Source organism: Pseudorasbora parva, chromosome 24 (genome assembly GCF_024679245.1).
Source record: "Pseudorasbora parva isolate DD20220531a chromosome 24, ASM2467924v1, whole genome shotgun sequence".
Lineage (NCBI taxonomy): Eukaryota > Metazoa > Chordata > Actinopteri > Cypriniformes > Gobionidae > Pseudorasbora > Pseudorasbora parva.
The window spans coordinates 21,947,397-21,969,798 of record NC_090195.1 but is presented as its reverse complement, the minus strand read 5'-3'; the positions used below and the strand labels follow the sequence as shown (position 1 = coordinate 21,969,798).

Here is a 22,402-nt window from a genome sequence, read left to right as displayed (position 1 = left end):
ATGTTGAAGTCTGTGATTGATTCAAGCATGGTTAACTGCAAGATATTGTCACAAATATTGGATTATAACAACCCAGCTTCCAAGTAACCAAGTGCTTATGACATAAGTGTTAGCAATGAAATTGTAAATGATCATTATACAACATGAATGGAAGTATTACATAGGTTGCTTTTAAAAGGTGACCTACTTTCTAACTAAATCATTAACTATAGTTTATTTATTTATAATGTATTACTTTTCTTCCTTTGAAACCTAATAACTGTGATTTCTTATTGCTAGAATTACAACAATATAAATGTTCCAAATGCCCAACCAAAGTGAACACTGTCAATACATTTTTTCTTGAAAAAATGGCACTCAAACCACTCAATTAATCTTAACTTGGGTTCTTTGAGTAAACAAGGTATAGTATGTGAATATTACAGATTACTAGATTTTTTAAGTTGAGACATTAAGTAAAGTATTAGTTAGAATCACTGTTGGATTTTACAGTGCACTGTGATGTTCCACAAAAGAAAGAGAGTCCTACTGGTTTGGAACAATTAAATGGTGACACAATTGTCAATTATACATTTGTTATATATATATATTTTATCCAAATATGGCCAGCAATGAACAAATGTTTGGCATCAGTCTTTCTGTCTCTCTGTCTGCCCTGGAATCATGGAGGCAGCCACAGTTGCAAGGTCAAAGACTGAACAGACAGGGCATAGTAGTTTGATATGCTAGGAGAGAGGGAACATGAGAGAGGGGGGGAGGGGGGGGGCAGAGCACCATACACACACACACACACACACACACACACAGTTGTAGGCACAAATACAGTGGACACACATGTTGTGAAGATTTGTGTGATCACAGAAAAGGAGACAAAAACTAATGCATTTTACTTATGTTTGCAGAGAACATGACTTAAACTGAAAGTGACAGTAAAAAAGACATGGATGATGTTAAACAAGACATTCCTATTCTATTTTTTTATTTTTTTTATTTTAAAGGTTATATATCATAAACATTTTAATTATTTAAAAAATGCATCAGATTTTTTACAAAATAAGTTTTCAACACGGATAAAAAAATGTTTATTGAGCACCAAATCAGTATTATAATAATTTCTGAAGGATCATGTGAAACTGAATGGCTCCTGAAAATGTAGCTTATCTCACAAGAATAAATAACAGTTTAGAATATATTAAAACAGAAAACTATTATTATTTATATTGTAACAATATTTCACATTATTACTGTTTTACTGTATTTTTGATTAAATACATGTATAAAAATGTATTGTTTTCCTAAAAATGCGACCACTTTTTTAACACACAAACTCCCGCACATGCACACACACACGCACACACACACACACACACACACACACACACACACACACACACACACACACACACACACACACACACACACACACACACGTTTGTTTTTGTGGAATTTGGGGAAATTCCATAGGCGTAATGATTTTTATACTGTACAAACCGTATTTTCTATCCCCCTACACTGCCCTTACCCCTAAACCTACCCATCACAGGAAACATTCTGCATTTTAACTTTCTAAAAAAAACTCATCCTGTATGATTAATAAGCCTTTTGAAAAGTGGGGACATGGGTAATGTCCTCATATTTCACCCTCTCTTTGTAATACATGTCATACCCATGTCAATATACACATTTGTGTCCTGATATTTCACAAAAACAAGCACACACACACAGACACACAGTTTCGCTATCTTTGGACTCGAGGACTCTTCATAGGCATAATGGTTTTTATACTGTACAAACCGTATATTCTATTCCCCTACACTGACACTACCCCAAACCAACCTACCCATCACAAAAAAGTTCTGCATTTTTAAAATGCAAACAACAACGTTTAGGATGTTTTTAAGCCATTTGGCTTGCGAGGACACATAAACCATGTTAACGTTGTAATACCCATACCTGCACACTTACACACACAAATCTTCACAACATGTGTGTCCACTGTATTTGTGCCTACATCAGGGTGTGTGTGTATGGTCTGCCCCCACCCCTCGCTCTCTGCCACAGATCAGTGTGTGCGTGTGGCTCAGGGCTGATGTAAGCCAGTGGAGTGGCAAATTACAGCAGACCTACAGCTGTAGGCTGACATTATGATTAATTTGATCAGTAATTTCTCCTGTTTTTCATTTTAATCGCTGTGACCATTCTGCTGTGGCAGGTCTCTCAGATCTAATTAAGATCAATTCCGGTGTAACCAGCTTGCCCACCGAGCCGCCCCCCTCCTCCTCAAATCCCCGAGTCCCCTCAGCGTGGAGAAACCCAGTCGCTCCAATCAATCAGCACCTGCAAATCCAGCCACCCTGCTAATCAGCCAATTAACACACTTAGGCAAATTTCATAATCTCCACCGCCTGGTTGTCGTCACAAAAGCCCATCTCTACCTCCCTTGCTTTCTTTTTTTATTTTTATGCTGGCTCTTCGAAGGACAGTTTGCTGGAAAGTATAAGAATCAGTTTTTTAAAACAGATGGAGAGATGAATGGGAGATGTTTTAAACTCTCGGTTTACATCATTGTGATGGTAATGTTTTAGTAACAGTGTTGTTGAGTAGTTCAATACAGTGAAAGTGAATGGGATACAAAACAACATTGTATGAAAACATGTTAAGAAAATATTATTTTGTTTTCCGTAAATTAAAAGAAAGTAATATATGTTCAACGACATGAGGCTGTGTGAAAATGATGACATTATATTAATTTGTAATGGAAATTATCAATGTGAGCACATATATAATTATATGTATATATATATATATATATATATATATATATATATATATATATATATATATATATATATATATATATATATATATATATATATATATATATAATATATATATATATATATATATAATATTAATATATATATAATTTTTTTTTTTTTTTTTTTTTTTTTTTTTTACGTAAGGTTATTATTTCAATGACATTTAGTTGAATCAGGTTAACATTCTTAATTTTGTCCAAAACTATTTAGTTCAATTATTCTAAAATGAATATCAAACAAAAACCATGAGAAGCAATCCAGTGTAATTACAAATGTTATCTAACAAGAAAACCTTTTATTATTTTATTTTTATTTTTGCTAGCCAGAAGATGGTTTTATTGCATCAATGGCATGCCCATAGTAGTAGTTTTCTTATTATTAAAACAACTTTAATAGTTAGCAGGCCATGACCCTGAGCACATGCTCTACACTTCACCAAGATGATAACCTCCAAAAACACTAAAATAACACACACTTGCAACATTAAACATTAAAAAGTCTCTCCATTTTCTCATCTTGTTAAAAATGCATAAAATAGCACTGTATTTAAAGATTTACTTTCTGAAATCAGCCCCTTTGCAAAGCATGACGGGAAGTGAATGTCCAGTTTGTTTGGGTTACATGATTGAAACATGTTATTTGAAAATAAAAACATCAAGTTATGTCAAAGAGTAATGGTTTTATGTCAATATAACAAGAAGCGATCACATTTGAATCAGAAACCTGATATAATGGTATTAAATCAAGATGAGTTGCTTAAATAAAGTGAACAGTATCATGCAATCTTTTTTGAGTGGTAGTGTCCTTTATAAAGTGCATGACAAATGCATGAAAAAACATTGCTACATTACCCTTTTTTAAAGACTCTCTGGCTCACTAACCTATGTGAAATGCAAATTGAAAATGTAGTTAAATACTACTTTATTTTTGATTAATAGATTTATTTATTTTATTTGTGCTTAGGGTAAATTAATAAGTTTAAATGAGTGACCACAAATGAGATCTAAATATTGGATCAGGCTTCAATGAAGTTTTATATTTTTTGTTGGTGATTTATATAGTGTAGCTAACTAACTACAATTATTAATAATGAATAATTTAGTTAAACCAAAGGGCATGTATGAATCTGCACTAAAAGAGGTGTATAAACACCACAGCCTACAGCAAGTCTCACTGAAAAAGCATACATTTGAACCGTCTAAAGGAACTCAGGGTCAGAGACTTACAAAAGAACCTTGTCTGAAATTTTGACCAAATAAAGGAAAAGACGAGACAAGAAAAATGAGAGCGAGACAGAGGGAGAGAAAGTGCAGACGTGAGCACTTAGATTCGTACCCTGGACACACCGACTGTGGCATTATCAGAGTGGGATGCTAACACGCTGTCATGTTGTCAGTTCAGCAACAGAAGGCCTCTATCTGGGCCTTTAGGTGTCTTCAGATAATAGGAGACCTGTCTGCCCTCCCTTACCAAAATGATTACACCTAAAGAGAGGAATGTGAAGCAAGAGAAACCTATAGGGTGGGGTGGTACCTGTGTGACCAGAAGGGATAATTATTACAGACCCTGGAAATACACATTCACAAAATTCTAGGTGTTTGCTGTGGCTAACTGTGGATGTCCCTAAAGGCTAGTAACAGCACTCTGGTGAAGTATGCTGTAACTTTCTCAAACAGACTCAGACATAAGCCCAATTACAGACTCCAGCCCCTCAGGAGATGCAGCCTCCAAACCCTGCCACACACACACACACACACAATCACATTGGTTAAGTGGTAATGTGGACCCCCATGAAGCGGGAACTTCAAACCCCTTCTGACTTCTGACACACATGCACACTTATCGCTCTGTTTTTCTCACTCTCACACACAGTGAAGGGCTGGGTAATGACGCTGTCGTCTCTGGTGCCACTCTCTCTTTGGATTAACAAGAGGGTCACACATGACTCTTAGCAGTAAAATCTAATCATGGACTCCTGGGACAAAGAAACCAGAGAGTATACAGCTCAAAAACCTGTAGTAAAGCTCTCTTAACACACCCCAGGCAAAGGGTGTTCCTCAAGGCTTTGTTCTGGGTCCTCTTGCAGTTTTCTCTCTCTCTGTTAACACCCACAAGTATTTCACCTACCCAGACAACTCGTATTTAATTACACTGGATTAATTGGATAAGGCAATATTTTGTATTTCAAATATAATAACTGACATGACTAAGACTATAAATCGTATAACTTTAAAAAGATGTTTAAAAAGAGTTGCTTCAATATTATCAAGGACACTTTCTATGACTTTGAAAATGAATTTATCAAAAGTGATTTCACTTGACAGACTTTTCAGAGCTGTTCAGAGAAGCCACATAAAAATCAGGAGTGTTATGTTAAAGGGATAGTTCACTCAAAACTGAAAATTACCCCATGGTTTACTCACCCACAAGCCATCCTTGGTGTATATGGCTCTTCTTTTAGACGAATATTATCAGCGTTATATAAAAAACCTGGTTCCTGGTTCTTCTAACCTGGTTCTTCCAAGCTTTATAATGGCAGTGAATGGCAGCCCAAAATCTGAAGATTAAATTATAATGAATGCTGAAGATCAGTACTCCACGGCTCCGGGGGTTAATAAAGTCCTTCAGAAGCAAATTCTAAAAAAATATCCATCTTCAACACTTTATAAAGTAAAATATCTAGCTTCCGGCGGACCGCCTTCCGTATTCAACTTACTAAGAAAGTGTAATGCCTCTCGCAGTTCAAAACGCTTACGCTACGTTCTAGTGATGCAAGTTACGCTTTTCATACGGTGAATACGGAAGGCAGTCCAATGGAAGCTAGATATTTTACTTTATAACATGTTAAATGGATATTTTTCTTACACGAATCCATCGCTTTGCTTCAGAAGGCCTTTTTAACCCAAAGGAGTCAAGTGGATTACTTTAATAATGGATAGATGCTTTTTTGGGCTTCAATTTTCGGGCTGCCATTTACTGCTATTATAAAGCATGGATTAGCCAGGACATTTTTTTTTATATAACTCAGATTGTATTCGTCATAAAAAGAAGAATGTCATATACACATTGAATGGCTGTAGGGTGAGTAAATTTTGGGGTAATTAAACATTTTTGAACTATCCCTAATTAACTTCAGTTTACTATAATAACCCCACTACAGGATAGGTTTTGTGCAGCCAGTATTATCGCTAAATAAATCCTTTCCTGACCACCATGTCGGGGTTCATTTTTGCAATACTTACAAGATGCTTGTACATTATCCCTTAAAACCGATACAATTAAAACACACCTTATTCAACCACAAATATAAATGAAAACCTGTGCACAGATGATTAGATAAATATTTCCATTTAAGACAATTTACAAACATCATGCTGGCAACATCATGTCTCCAAGCCAAGTTTTTGGAGACCCCCATTTAATTTATTCCACCTTTGATACATCTGAATCACGTATAAGGGCTTGATTATAACTTGACAGATCGAATCAGGTGTGCTTCAACTATAAATGAAGAAATATATGGCTGGCCGTTCCTAAGGAATCCCTTGGAAACCACTAGTTCTGGGCTCTGGAGGCCATTAAGTGTTGGACCCCATAGGGCCCAGCTGGTGAGTATACATCCCAGGCAGAGGGACAGAAGGTGAAATAAATGACTAAACTGATGGCAGCCATAAAAAGGGAGAAGGGGATGTGGGGTTGAGGCACAGCACAGAGCAATAAGGGCTGTGACGCTGATGAATGCGGGGAAGGACGGAGAGGCGACCCTGGCCTCTCTCAAACCGAAATGAAACCACTGGGACATGTGGGAAGGAGGGCATGTTATTAGTGATGGACTCAGACAGCCAGATGAGAAGAGGAAGAGGAGGAACAGATGGACAGACAGACTGAAAGAAGATATGAAAAGTTCACTTCTTAAAGCGGTCATGCATGACACATGTTTAGTTTTGTGGCAGTTGTTTTTGCAGATTAGTTCCAATAAATGCTCATATTGAGGAAGTTTTGTGTTCTGAAATAATAAAAAAAAAGTCAAATCAAGGCAAATTTGATATTACACGACCCCTTTTAAAACCGATTAGCTACAGTAACTGAAGCAACAGAGATTCACGTGTGCCATCTGTGGAGTTTGTTTCAATTTTATAAGCCTGCATGACAATAACAGATAACAATATAAAATATCATCAAACTCAGCCAGTCATCACTGGCATATGGTGTTTTGGACTTCCAATGCAAGATCTTATTTGCAAAATATAAAACATGTTGAAAACTAATCTGGTTCAATCGGCTGCATATACTATACATTTTCACAACATGTCAATAAGTGATTATCATAAAATTGTTTCAAATCAAGTTAGACCAAAAGCATCATTACTCGTAATTCAATATTCCGCAGCTCTTCATTTCCAATAATAGTCTATTGCTGTCGCTAGCAAGATGGCTGGGATAAACTCTTAACAATAAACTTTCAATTTTCATTCTTTTTCAGGGACAGGCTTGGCAAACGGGCACCTCCTCCAGAAACAATATTTGTAATATCCAAGATTTCCCCAGACAGATTCAATCATTCAATTGAATTACTGCCCCATTCTCTAACATTCATCCTAGACCTCGTCTCACTCCAAAGCTCCATTCTTCCAGACATGTTGTGAATAATGTAGAAGAATGAGTTCTTTAAGTGAGGCGACATCATATTTAGGGGTCATTACATTGAGTCAATCGGTCTCTACTGCGCCCGTGCCATGCAGCACTCCGGAGCTGCTCCCCATCACGAGTCAACTTATATTATAGCTTTAAATAACTTCACTTTTAGTGCGTAAACAAGAGTTGAACTGGGTGAGAAGCAATACAAGGAAGGCTGCTGGCTACGGTTGTCTGGAAATGTGAGGCATTTATTTTGCTATCAGACTTTTTTTTTTTTTTTGTCCTGAAAAAACAAAAACCCCTAGAATTCTGGACTGTTGTAATATGAATGAAGAAAAACGCAGTTATTATTTTAAATGGGAAGTGTTAAGTGATTTAAACCCATTAATTTAATGATATAAACAAACATTAAAAAAAGTATGAATGCAGAATGCAAAATAATATGAATGCAGAAATACAGTAATTATTTTAAAGGGGAAGTGTTCAGTAAATTTGAAATTACTTAAAAGGGTTAGTTCACTCCAAAATGAAAATTCTCTAATTAATTACTTACCCTGATGTTGTTTGACACCCATAAGACCTCTGTTCATCTTCAGAACACAAATGAAGATATTTTTGTTTAAATCCGATGGCTCAGAAAGGCCTTCATTGACACCAATGTCATTTCCTCTCTCAAGACCCATAAAAGGCACTAAAGACGTTGTTAAAAAACCCATCTCACTACAGTGGCTCTACAATAATTTTATGAACTGACGATAATAGTTTCTGTGAGCAAAACAATTAAATAACAACTTATATAGTAATGGGCTGATTTCAAAACAAAAATTTGAACGTTATGAATCAGTGTATCGATTCATGGTTTGGATCGCCAATGTCACGTGATTTCAGCAGTTTGACACGCGATATGAATCATGAATCAATACGCTGATTCATAACATTCAAATTTTTGTTTTGAAATCAGCCCATCACTATATAAGTCGTTATTTATTTTTTCTGCTCATAGAAACTATTATCGTCGCTACAAATTTGTGTCCTGAAAATGAGATCTTACAGGTGTCGAACGACATTTGGGTAAGCAATTAATGACAGAATTTTCATTGTTTTGGTGAAATAACCCTTTAATGAAAAAAAAATAAGAAAAGAAGGAAGGCATAATAATATGAATGCAGATGAAATTAAATGAAAAAAGTTACATTGTCATTTTCAATTTTACCTGTAGTGGTAGAGGAGGTGTGACAGGGGATGGCAAGCTGCGAGCTGGTGATTGGTTTTGCCTGTGAGGGGGCGGAGACTGGGGAGGCTGAGCTGAGCTATGATTAGAGGTGGTACAGGTGGAGGCGGAGCCTGGAGAAGGTCCAGACACTTGCGACTGGATCGGAGGAGTAAGCTGATGATGGCTGGGTGGCTGGAGATGCGTTGGGCCGCAGAGATGTTGGTGCTGCTCCCGTTCTCGTTGTTGTTGGTCTCTTTCACGCTGCTCTCGTTCTCGCTGTTGTTGTTGTTGCTGCTGCTGCTGTTGATGATGATGATGCTGCTGTTGCTGGTGATGTTGATGTTGGAGCTGTTGGAGTTGTTGGAGATGCTGGAGCTGAGAGTTTAGGGATGAGGTAGCTGTGATGAAAGAGGACAAAGATGTTGATTTCTTTCCATGCTCTTAGCCAAGTATTTATAAAATAACAAATATATATAAAATTAAAAGTACAAGCATCACAATGCATTTATTTAATTGTAACTGTTCTTTAGATTCTTTTTTTACAATACAATAAAGCCAAAATGAATGACGGGACTAATAAAAGTCTTGAAGAATAAACAAAGATGACTTATTTGTAAGACAGAGTTTTTCAGGAGTTTATGCAACTGGCCTCTAAATGGCTGGTGAGTGAAAAAGTTTGATTTGTTTATTTATATTTTTTTGGGGAAAAGAAAAAAAATATTCTCAGGTTCGACGCTGCTTAATTGCATTTACATGGGAATGTCCATGCCAAAGCCACTATGCTACTGGGAAAGAGTCTGGCCAAAAGGCTGTGTAAAAGAACAGAACACTGTTTAGCGCAACTCAAAATTCCAACCCTGAGGTATGCCAGATCCTGTGGCTGAATCCGCATTCGTAAAACATAATGAATGTGTGCAGAGGGGACCAGCCTGCCACAGCACAAACATAAAGCAATGACACACCCCTAGCAAGACTTTTGGAGGATGCCATACTACTAGTGGAGGGAGCCCTGACCCTTAGAGGCCTTTCCACAAGCAAATAAAAAAAAAAAAGGTGAACTTGATCTTGGTGAACCCTTGCTAGAACTCCTTGGAGAAGAGCTATCAGGGAAAAGGAGTACAGACACACCATGGTGTCGAATTTTGCGAAAAGCAACATGCCCCAATGCCAGACCCTTGTTGACAAACTCCAAACTGGAAAGATCTCACATGTAGCAGACCCAATGGAACAACATTGACTGCTGACACAACACCTAGCAGCCTTTGAATTTTATGAACTGAAAGCTCAAGGGCTAGCTTGATGTCTTTCATGGATGTTAGGATCGAACCTATATGTACAGAAGACTAGTGTGCCTCCATTGTGTTTGATTCCCACACTACCCTAAAAAAGGTGGTTCTCCGTTTGAGGGAATGCACACTCCTCTTGAGGTTTAACTTGAGCCCCAGATGTTGAGTATTCGGATCCCCTGGAGACACATAGGATCCTGGGCAGCATCTATGGATTTGGTGAACGTGTGGGGAATGGGCTTGGCCAAAAGGAAAAACTCAATATTGGTATGTTTTGCCCCAAAAGCAAATTTGAGATACTTCCTGTGTTTTGGCAAAATCTCAATTTTAAAAAATGCATCCTTCAGATCTAAAGTTAACCAATCCTCAAATTGAAATCAGGCACACATTGATAGAGTAAACACCGAATTCCCTTAGGAGTCACAGGTTTATGTTGCAGCCCTTACGGAGATCCCCTCTCTCAGGTGTGAGCTCTCCTTGGGCAGCTTGGACTGAGTGTGTCTCCTGGCCCCTGTATCTTTGTGTGGCAAAGAATCCAGACTCCTTCTACTCCTCTCTATGGGAGATTGGACTGGTGAATGGCACTAACTTACATTTTTCCACCTGGTATCTGTTGCTTACAGTGCTTACTGCATTGCCGAACAGGCCAGAAGGCAAAATCGGAGCATCAAGGAGGAAGCGATGGCCTTATCTGTTTTTGTGATGTTGTTCGGGTTGAGCCACAGGTGTATCTCCATGGCAAACAGCGATTGCAATGCTCACAGTCAGCCCCCTCAAGGACATGAATCGGCCACCATAATGAAGCAGAGCCACAGTCACACAATTTCAGTATTTCTCAACCCTGCTATGTTAAGAGACTAATCTTCTGACATTTACACGCACACACCACACACACACACACACACACACACACACACAACACACACACACACACACACACACACACACACACACACACACACACACACACACACACACACACACACACACACACACACACACACGTCTGGTTCACTATCTTTGTGGGGACTCTCCATAGACGTAATGGTTTTTATATCGTACAAATCGTATTTTCTATCCCCCTACACTGCCCCTGGCCCTAAAACTACCCTTCACAGGAAACATTCTGCATTTTCACTATTCTGTATGATTTATAAGCCTTTTGAAAAGTGGGGACATGGGTAATGTCCTCATATTGTGCCCTCTCCTTGTAATACCTGTCATACCCATGTCATTATGCACATTTGTGTCCTGATATTTCACAAACATATGGCTTTTGAAGACAAAGAAGCTAAATGACATGTATTTCAGGCATATATTTTTGGACATATATTTCATGTCTATAAAGCATGACCAATAGAGAGTGGCTCATTTTGAGATGTGCTTCAGACACCGGCTCATGGAAGTGTTCCTATAGTGTTTATGGCATGACGCAGCGTTGGAGTGACGCAGCCTTGTTCACTTTGCAAGGGAACATTTGCAGTTTTCAGTGTAAAGAAAATACATTTTCAGAACTATGACAAAAGGCGAGTACAAAAATGACTAAAGAAGGAATTTTAAAAGAGAAGCATTTCATTGTAATTCTTACGTAAGAAAAATGTAAATGCTGTTTAAACCTGTGTGACAATTTTTATAAAAAATATTGTAAAAAAAAAATATATATACTACTAAAGAAAAAAATATTATGTAAGAAAGCATAAGAGCTCGGCAGAGTGACTCACTAGACACTCTGCTGAGATCAGAGAAACAAGTTTACACCGAAAAAAGACCTATACACTAAGATGGACCTCATTCAGTCCATGACAGAACAAGATGTCCTAGGTTGGACTCCTAGGTTAAAGAAGTATCTTCCATTGACGTTAAAAAAATGTAACTTACTCCTGCACACACTGAAGCACAACTCGAATACCAAAAAATGTCAACTCAAATTATCCATATACCTTATGAAAGAAAACATTGAAAAACAGACTGGCAATATATCAGAATGAATAAATGACCTTCTGTTCTTCTCTGTAGGAACCAGAGCAAGGCTCTGCAGACAGATGCCTGCCCTCTGCTCAATGTTCTGATAATGAACTCTTCACTGCGAAGTCATCAAACAGAGATGTTTCTTCTACACTGCACTTAAACCCAAAATGTCACATACATTTTATGGGATCCATTATTTTGAAGTTATAACAGAAATAAAACCACCAAGATGTCCTCCTAGGGTGCACTGAGATGATATCGCACTGCAATATCTCAATATTTGAATCAATTTAGGGGTTGAATCTTTGCAGTGCTTGACAAGACTGGACTGACAACCATATAACTAACAGGTGTGACTCTCAAATGATCCTGTTCATGCATACTGCAAAAATCATTTCAGTTTTCTGTTTGTGTTGCCTTCTGTTTAGATAATTTGAACATACACTCACCTAAAGGATTATTAGGAACCACCGGGTACCACTCATCTCCACTACAAATAGGAAAAAGAGGGTACAATTTGCACAAGCTCACCAAAATTGGACAGTTGAAGACTGGAAAAATGTTGCCTGGTCTGTTGAGTTTCGATTTCTGTTTTAGAATTCGGCATAAACAGAATGAGAACATGGATCCATCATGCCTTGTTACCACTGTGCAGGCTGGTGGTGGTGGTGTAATGGTGTGGGGGATGTATTCTTGGCACACTTTAGGCCCCTTAGTGCCAAATGGGCATTGTTTAAATGCCACAGCCTACCATAGCACTGTTTCTGACCATGTCCATCCCTTTATGACCACCATGTACCCATCCTCTGATGGCTACTTCCAGCAGGATAATGCACCATGTCACACAGCTAGAATAATTTTAAATGGGTTTCTTGAACATGACAATGAGTTCTCTGTACTAAAATGGCCCTCACAGTCACCAGATCTCAACCCAATAGAGCATCTTTGGGATGTGGTGGAACTGGAGCTTCGTGCCCTGGATGTGCATCCCACAAATCTCCATCAACTGCAAGATGCTATCCTATCAATATGGGCCAACATTTCTAAAGAATGCTTTTTAGCACCTTGTTGAATCAATGCCACGTAGAATTAAGGCAGTTCTGAAGGCGAAAGGGGGTCAAACACAGTATTAGTATGGTGTTCTTAATAATCCTTTAGGTGAGTGTATGTGATACATAGTAATTAATTTTGTTCAGTCTGTGGTGTACAAACTGAACAAATTTATTTGAACATTAGCAATTAAAGAAAAAACACAAGCAAAACATGGTCAGGTCATAGTGTCTGTAAATTTTTGGTCTCAAATTTGTATACATTTTACTGGTAGCCCAGTGTATGAAGATTATTTGGGTGTAATATTTTACAGTTTACTTTATTTTGCTATCTTCACTTACATAAATGAACTATAGAGTCCTATGAATGTGAGTGTGTGTGTGTTTGTGTGTGTGTGTGTGTGTGTGTGCCTGTTTATGTGGTTTATGAGGACACAAATTTGTACAACTACATGGGTATTACACTGGTATTACACTATAAATGTGGTTTATGAGGACATATCAAATGTCCTCATAATTCAAATGGCCTTAAAAACATACTAAATGATGTTTTTTTGAGAAAGTAAAAATGCAGAATGTTTCCTGTGATGGGTAGGTTTAGGGGCAGGGGCAGTGTAAGGGGATAGAAAATACGGTTTGTACAGTATAAAAACCATTACGCCTATGGAGAGTCCCTGTAAACCACATAGACCAACGTGTGTGTGTGTGTGTGTGTGTGTGTGTGTGTGTGTGTGTGTGTGTGTGTGTGTGTGTGTGTAAATGAGCAAACAAATAAATCATCATCTATGGACATAAAGCATCTAGTTTGCTAACATCAAGAATAATTTGTAGGAATTTTTAAATCGCAGCCAAGTATAATCCGTCCCCCAAATAAATCACAAAATAACTGAACAATGGATCGATGTTCGGCTACAAAGCGAGACTTGTATCGGCAAGCATGTGTTTGTGCACAGCATACTTGACAAGAAGTGTTCATAATTAATTGACGCAGATGAATAATTAAAACCAGGAGATTTTTAGCTGAAGATAACTAAGAAAATACATTGATGCTGACGTTTCTTTGATTAGTGGGGCTACTCGTGCATCACAACCGGACAGGCAGGCGAGGTTTTGACGCACCACAAGCCCCCTCTCCCCTACTCAGAGAAAAAGAAAAGTGTCTCTCAACCAGTAAACAGCCCACTTTTACATTTCTTCAATCGCCTGACACGTTGACACCGCTCTCACACCCCAGCATGAATTATATATATCATCTTCGCCCGGGAAAATTCCAAGAGTCCAATTCGCGCTTGAAATGTTGGGGCAAGTTGTCTCGCAGGCTTTGACAGGGCGTACATATGTGGCGCTCCATCGCACAACTATAGAGGAAGCCGAGCGAGCTGCTACAAGTAGAAAATAAGTGAAAAAGAATAGGAGGAGGACAGGAAAAAAAAGGACGAAGAAAAGAGAAAGCCTGATTCCTGTCAAAAATATTATCGAAACCAAGGGGGAGATCAAAGGTGATGGGAGGGTCTCCTCCCGCAGCAGTCGTGAGACTGGAGAGAGAGACAGAACAACAAAAGAATATAAAGAAAAAGAAAACAAATAGGGAGATGGCGAGAGAGGCTCAGGATGGTAGAGAAACCCCATGTGGCCCTATTATATGGTTAGCACTGCAGGTAAAACTGTGGTTGAGAGCGAGTGCTTTATAAACTCTGTCATCTCGTTACGAAACATTGCTAACCTTCCGTTCTCCTTTAAACAGACTCGGTCTATCTGCGTGCGAAAGAGGAGGCAGTGCACACTTCTGTGATGCAGACCTTGAGCCAAAGAGTCGGGTGCGATGACAGAGTCTGCATGCATTGAAACACAATATCTACACGAACACAGAGCAGAAATACTGCGTTTACTTCGCTGGAGAGTTTATTATGAAAAGAAGACAAGGACATGGAGAGCAGATGACGCTCCAGCATGGCAACAAAAAAAGTTTTCATCGCATCATTTATAAATACCTGAACAATAGTAACATAACACATGACAAGTGTGAATTTGTTTTCTAGATTGTATCTCATTCACACTCCCACCTCCAGAGCACTTTAAACCTTTACCTTGACTTTATTGAAAAGAAATGATTTTAAACATAATAAAAGTGACAATAGAAACTGCTCTATTCACTTTCACTGAAAATGAACCTAACGTCCCATTTCAGATACGGAAAGCAGTAAATATTTATTCACACATCTAATGACAAAAATTCAAGGATGCAGGACAACAGTGGTGATGTATTGAATTTAGCACTTCTCGTATGAGCAAGGCATATTAAAATAGTTTGTTTAGAATTAACTGATAGCAATAAATGTTTCCTATGCACCAAATCTGCAAAATAGAATGATATCTGAAGGATCATGTGACACTGAAGACTAGAGTAATAATGCTGAAAATGTAAAAATATATATGAATAGAAAAAAGTTATATATATATACAAACATACATGCATACATCTAAATATAGTTTAGTTTTTCATATGTTTACGAAACCACAGAATACCCCAGCACTGCTTTAGCAAGCATTGCTCATAAGTCAATATAATAAAAAAATAAATAATAAATGCACTGCCTGTGGATAAAGCATCTAGATTTGTAGCACACTATATATGATGTCCTTTTTCTCTTTTAAAGGTCATAATACATTCAAATCCATGTCATATTAAAACATGAATTGACAGGTAGATTACCAGACTATTCATTCATTTTGAATTCCATAAGCAAAAGTAAAGAGGAGCAATATAAACCTTGTCAGACCCTCAAAAGTCTGTAGATATAAAATAATACATGAAAACCTTCTAAAATGAACTGCACACAAATGAAGCCAGGGCCCAATCCTGACAGGTTCTGTGACCCGCCTGACATATGGATGTTCTGTTTTGCACCTGAAGCCACTCCAATTTAGTACCTTTTTTCTTTCTTTCCTCTTTTTGAGACCGACCTGAACTCGAGCAAAGTAGCAGAAAACAGAATCCTCCACAACAGATCACAGAGACGCCTCTGTTTAACAGAAGCTCATTCCCCTCACCTCAGCGACCCTGTGTGTGTGCCAAACTCCCAGTGTAAAAATCACCTGTCGTGTGTTTGATGTGTGTAAGTGTGTGTGTGTGGAGCGTGGCGCGGCTGATTGTCAGAGGTCAGTGTGGAGTTCGTCAAGAAGCGACAGGGTGATAGCACTATTTTTGTTTCTAGTAGAATGTGTGTACGGGCCCAAAGCAGAGTATCCACCTGTCTCATTAATACGGTACACTGTCTGTCTGTCCCATACAACACCCATTTCTCTATGGGCCGTCTACCTGATGAACACAATGTATGTCTGGGAATGATCTGAGTGTAAAACAGTTGGAGATAGAAAGTGAGTGTGACAGACAGATTAACTGACTATTAAAATGCAAAATCTATTATATGCATGCATACATCTTGTTCTCTAAGAAATATTGACTGACATTTTAATCCTGTTAAAGACCTGTCAAAGTGATTGATGCCAAAAATAGTACACTTTACCAAAATGTAATGATTCAGCCCACTTTAGAAATAACAGTGACGACAAAATGAAGTCACACACCCGTGCATAGACACACACAGACAGCGCTGTGAATTAAAGGCCAATCGCAAGGCCAAAGTGAGTAACATCGAGTTAATTAATTCTGGGGAAAATGAATGCGGTGGAAGAAAGATGTGTAAAACAAATTAAAGAAGCAGAACAAGAGAGGCCTGATGGTGTTCTTATGTGTGCTCTAACAAGTTATTCAGGCAAAAGCAGTGAGTGGTTTACTCTTTTTCTTTTGTTATTTGAATATTTAAAGGGGGGGTGAAACACTCAGTGTCAGTCAATCTCATGTCAATCTTGAGTACCTATAGCCTGACAAGCCAGACCCACATCAAGATGTTTGGTCTGGAAACTCACCGTAGACAGGGCTCAGTCCGAGGGGCGGGATAAACGGTTGTCTTTTAAACTCCCTCTGCCCGCGATAGGATAGCGGTACACCAACCGGAGCAACGACGGTGAAGGGGAGCTCGCTGACTGATTAAACATTCGCCGTATCCGGTCGGCTAAACTCTGAACACATCTTCCCTTTTTAAGAATGACTTCAGTGCCGCTCTTTGTTCTTTTCTCAGAAGAAAGCTTAACTCCAAGTCTTCCGGAGACGCGGGCAGAGCTGATTCGAAAGACCGCCGCCGTTCGCCAGTTTCTGTGTTTACTAGAAGACTGTGTTACTAGAAGCATGCAAACGCAACTCGGCCGTCGTCATTATGGCCCCGCCCGCCGACTCTATAGCCTACCTACACGATGTGATTGGGCCGTTCAGAGGAATACAGCTCAGATAGGAATTGAGAGTTGCTAGACCACACTTGCGGGCAAATTAAATTTGTTGCCGCTAGGGTGCGTCTAGATTTCTAGGCTAGAGTACCTATAGAGTAGTATTGCATCCTTCATATCTCCAAAAAGTCTTTAGTTTTATTATATTTATAAAAGAAATATAGGCTGTACCGAGTCTTTCCGGAAAAAGAGGCGTATCGTGTGGGCGGAGCTAAAGAATGACGAGTGCGCAGCTACAGCACGAGAGCGTTAAGCCTTGTTTATACTCGATGCGTCCGCATGAGCGCGAGGGTGCGCGCAGCAAAAATGTAACTCCGCGCGCTGCTCCGAGTTCTCGGCGAATCTAGCCGAGCATGATGTCTCATCACACCGGCACCAGTTTGCACATACAAATTCGGTGCTTATATTTACTGAATGAGCCTACAAACGCAGAAATAAGCCATTTTAAATAAAGATCCATATTTAACCAAATAAATAAATAAAACATGACACTAAAGTTTAGTAAAATTAGGAAATATTTAAGAGATCGTTAATTTAGTGCATATTTTGTTCTCATGTAATAATATCAAGCCAAGGTTTACTGAGATTTACACGATTTTTTGTGGTGTGGTTTTTGGTGAAATGTACTAAAATAAATATCATCACCTGTGTACATTAGCCCACTTCTTCTCGACGCTTTTTCCTGTTGGTTTATAGAACAATTACTCCAAGTCGTCCTCTGTCGTTTCAAAGAATAGCACAACGGCGAGCGCGGCGAGTATAAACGCCTTGTCCATTTGGGGAGGAGCGTGCACAGTCAGCGGAGACAGGCGAAAGAATAAACAAGCCTTTAAGCGTTCAAAAAGAAAACGTTACTAAATAAACCATGGCTATCAATCAGATTCAACTAATACATATACGATCCAGAATCGGACCCGGAGGCAAAAATAAATTGAACAGGAGAAGCAGCAACATCAGGACGTCCGTCTCTGTGGTATGATTTGGTTTATGGACTATTGTATGCGAGTAAACGTTAGCAATCGCAAGCAAAACGGTTTTGCACGTCAGACTACTAGTGTTACATAGAAAAACAATGGAGTAGCACATTTGAATGTGCTTTGTGTGAACGTCCCCTAAGTTTAATGTTATGTTTGGGTGGTTTTACAATAAACAAACAGACACCTATATTGGTCAGCTAAACAAATGTATTTAAACACACGCCAATACATCACATGCTTCATTGATAAATTAACTATATGATCGTGCTGTTTACTGATGTTTACTCACGTGACGATATCCAACTCCACACAGACATTTGAAGCAGTTTTACTCACCGCCTGCTTGCAAAGCACAATCGTGAACCTTTATTATCACCGCTCCATCAAAAAGGGAGAAGAGCCCGTACGGCCCATACAAAGACATTCCGACTTGTTGATGTCAAGCCGACCCATACTCGGAAAAAACTCTACGAAACTTGTGAGAAATTATTTTTGACACACAAATACTCCATCAAATGTCCAACTTTTTTTTTTGAAACTTTGTCCATGTTTAGGATGGGAATCCAAGTCTTTAAAAGTGTAAAAAGCTCAGTATGCTCAGTATACACATTGTGCAGATCTGACATAATGCCCCAACTCGCCAATTGGGTATTATGACAATTTAATGATTTATTTTAAGTTTCAGTTATTAACTATTAACTAGTTATTAGCATGCATATTAATAGGATATTGGCTGTTTATTAGTACTTATAAAGCACATATTAATTAATTAATATTAACATATTAACACCTTATTCTGCATGACCTTACATCCCTTAATCCTACCCAATACCTAAACTTAAATGCTACAAAACTACCTTACTAACTATTAATACTGAAAACAGTAAATTAGGAGTTTATTGAGGCAAAAGGCATAGTTAATAGTGAATATGTGTTCCCCATACTAAAGTGTTACCACAATTATATATATATCGTTTTTTTGTCATCATTTTGACATCAATTTCATTCGACGAAAAGCAAATGCACTCAAGCCCATCTGTTCGCCCACCCGGGTCTAAAAACGAGGTCTGTTCAGGTGCATTGTTGGTGCGTTGCTATTTTAAGTCAAAACTGAAAACGACTGCGCCACTGACCAACAAAAACCTGGTTTAAACTCAATATTGCAGTTTTTGGTGTTATTCAAAGGGCTCGCAAACATTTTCAAATATTAAACATTTAAAGTTTAGAAGCGTTTAGACTTTCCACTGTAGGGCACGGTAAAAGAAACCAACTCACAAAAAGTTAGGCTAATGATTATGTTTTTAAACTGGACATTTAAATGCAAAAAAGTTGGCTTAACCAGTGAAAAGAAGTTGGTTCAACAAATGTTGGACCAATCTAGTATTATTTGTAAATTCGATTTGTGATTGCAAGTTAATAAGCATACAAGTTACAAAAGGTTACAATGCATTCTGGGTGCATCATCCAAAACTCATCCACGGCTCCCAGCATGCATTGCGAGATTCGTTGAGATTTATAGGCTGACTCACAGGAGGTCAAAGTGCTTAATGTACAATTGTTTTTTAAGCCTTATTCAGCAGCCAGAGAAACATTAAAAAGTCGTTAAACTGGCCAACTAAAGAAAACACTAAAACACTAGATGATGGTGACATAAAAATAAAATACAAACAAATTAAAAACAAAAACAAAAAAACAAAACAAAAAAAAAAACAATAAAAACTCAATCAGCTGAACAAAATTTCTTAAATTGGGGGACATGTGACTGTACTCAGTTAATGGAGTTGAGTGAACTAATTTGTGTAAAAGTTGAGTGAACTCAAAAACGCTGGGCAGCAAGTTGCCTTACAATTTTAAGTTGTGTAAACTTTTCTTTTCTTTTTTTTTACAGTGCACACATTTCGCCATGTAAATAAATGGTGTAAGTGCAACTGGCATTTAAAGGGAATGGGATATTCCCAATGGGAGGCTCTGATTGGTTTATTGCACGTTATGCCAGCCAAAAAGACACCCATGACTCATTAAGAGACTCGTTACAACCCTTTTGAGCCATGTGCCCAACATTTTTTCTTTCGTTCAACTAGCAAAAGTGGATTCGGGCATGCCCTAAGTGCACCTACCCCATGCGCTTCAGACCATGCACTCAGAACATTAAAATAGGGCCCTAAAAGTATGAATGATAGCATGAAAATATACTGTAACTCTGGATTGGATTGGGATCAGACAACGCTAAAAGGCAGAGATGTTAGACTGCAAGTGAGAGGCCTTGAGTGTTTATAGCGTTGAAGTGGACAGCGTGTTGGGATCAGACCACAAAACCCCTCGTCTGACATGCATGTCTGATCAAAGTGTATTACTGCTATGGGCTCTGCTGGGGATTTAAAGGAATTCTGGGCTGTCTTCCAGAGAGAACAAGGTGTAAAAGTGGTTTTATGAAAGAAAGAAATAAGGAGAAGAAAAACCGTTTGACTGAGACACTGAATGTTCTTTGAACTTGTGTGGGGAGGAAATATAGTAATAGGTATTCAACGATAATAATATCAAAACATCTTGTGAAAAATAAGTGTGCTAACTTGTATTGAATGTGCACTTTTAGTTTAATAGAATCATTAAACCTGTCCTTGTTACATATATTACATGTAGTTATGGTGATAACAGTAAATACATAATAACATGCAGCTAACCTTAACCTAAACAATATTTCTAACCCTAACTCTAAGTACATTTGTTAATGAATTTTTACTTAACCTTACACTGGACACCTAATAAAGTAACCAAAAACTGTTTTTGCAGAAACTATTATATTAATGAACTAAAAGGCCACTTAAAGGGATAGTTCACCCAAAAATGAATATTTGATATTTATCAGCTTATACCCCCAGGGCATCCAAGATGTAGGTGTGTTTGTTTCTTCAGTAGAACACAAAAAAAGATTTACTAACTCCAACTGTTGCTCGTAAAATGCATGTCAATGGGGTGTTTTCTATGAGAGTAAAAAACACATAGACACACGAATCCATATTAAACCACGCGGCTCGTGGCGACACACTGATGTCTGACATGTAACGATCGGTTTGTGTGAGAAACCGAACAGTATTTGTGTTCTTTTTTGACCTCATATCAGACGAATCTCATCTTGTGTTTCCATCCGTCATTACTTCTGTAGAGTAAGCTCAACAACCTGGTGTAAACATAGATATATATTGTCATAGATGCCTCATTCAACTGATAGGATCGTAAAAAAAATAAAATAAAACACAAATACTGTTCGGTTTCTCGAAGAAACTGATTGTTTCATGTCTTAGGACATTGATGTGTCGCCACAAGCCGCAGAGTTTAATATGGATTCATATGTCTATGTGTTTTTTACGAGCATAGAAGCTCTCAAAGTAAACACCCCATTGACAAGCATTATATGGCAACGTCTGGAGTTAAAAATCTTCATTTGTGCTTTACTGAAGAAACAAACACACCTACATCTTGGATGCCCTGGGGGCAAGCAGATAATCATCACATTTTCATTTTTGGGTGAACTATCTCTTTAAGTGTAAAAATACACTTTCATGACTGTTTCTAAAAAAGTTCACTTTGTAATAATGTCAAATCAAAAGTTTTCCTTTAAAGTATATTTTGAATATTTGGATGTGTTATAACTGTAGTACTAACATATTAAAGTTCATGCTTGATTATAATTTTAACAGTGTGTTATTCAATATTACATTTAAAGTTAATTAGTATATTCTACCTTATAGTTCATATATTTTAAAAGTACTTAAATGCAACTGAATCATTATGTGTAGTTACAATTACATTTATATATGTGACGTGCAATTTAAGTAGAAATGACATTAAAGTTATTTTAGCTTGCCATAAATGTTTGTCAGTACATTCTGCAGTACTTAAAACCATATTTCAGAGACAATAGAAATAGTCATTTTAATTATAAAATTACATATAAAGATGTACTACTTAAGTGGGTCAAAAAGGTACTCTCAAGTTATTAATATACAAATGTCAATCTATAATACATTTTTTTTTTAAATGCAATTAACATCCAAATAAGTGTCCATAAACATTACATTCAGTTCACACTAAACTATATCATTTCCAT

General features: G+C 37.8%; 1 protein-coding gene across 5 annotated transcripts in view; it reads right to left on the bottom strand.

Moving 5' to 3' along the window:
- Nucleotides 1–22,402, bottom strand: part of pou6f2 (POU class 6 homeobox 2) — a 174,720-nt gene that overhangs the window by 56,158 nt on the left and 96,160 nt on the right. For all 5 annotated transcript variants that reach the window (XM_067434798.1, XM_067434801.1, XM_067434800.1 and 2 more), the window contains one exon: nt 8,671–9,068. In XM_067434798.1, the coding sequence (XP_067290899.1) occupies nt 8,671–9,068 (398 nt within the window). The remainder of the gene's footprint in view (nt 1–8,670; nt 9,069–22,402) is intronic.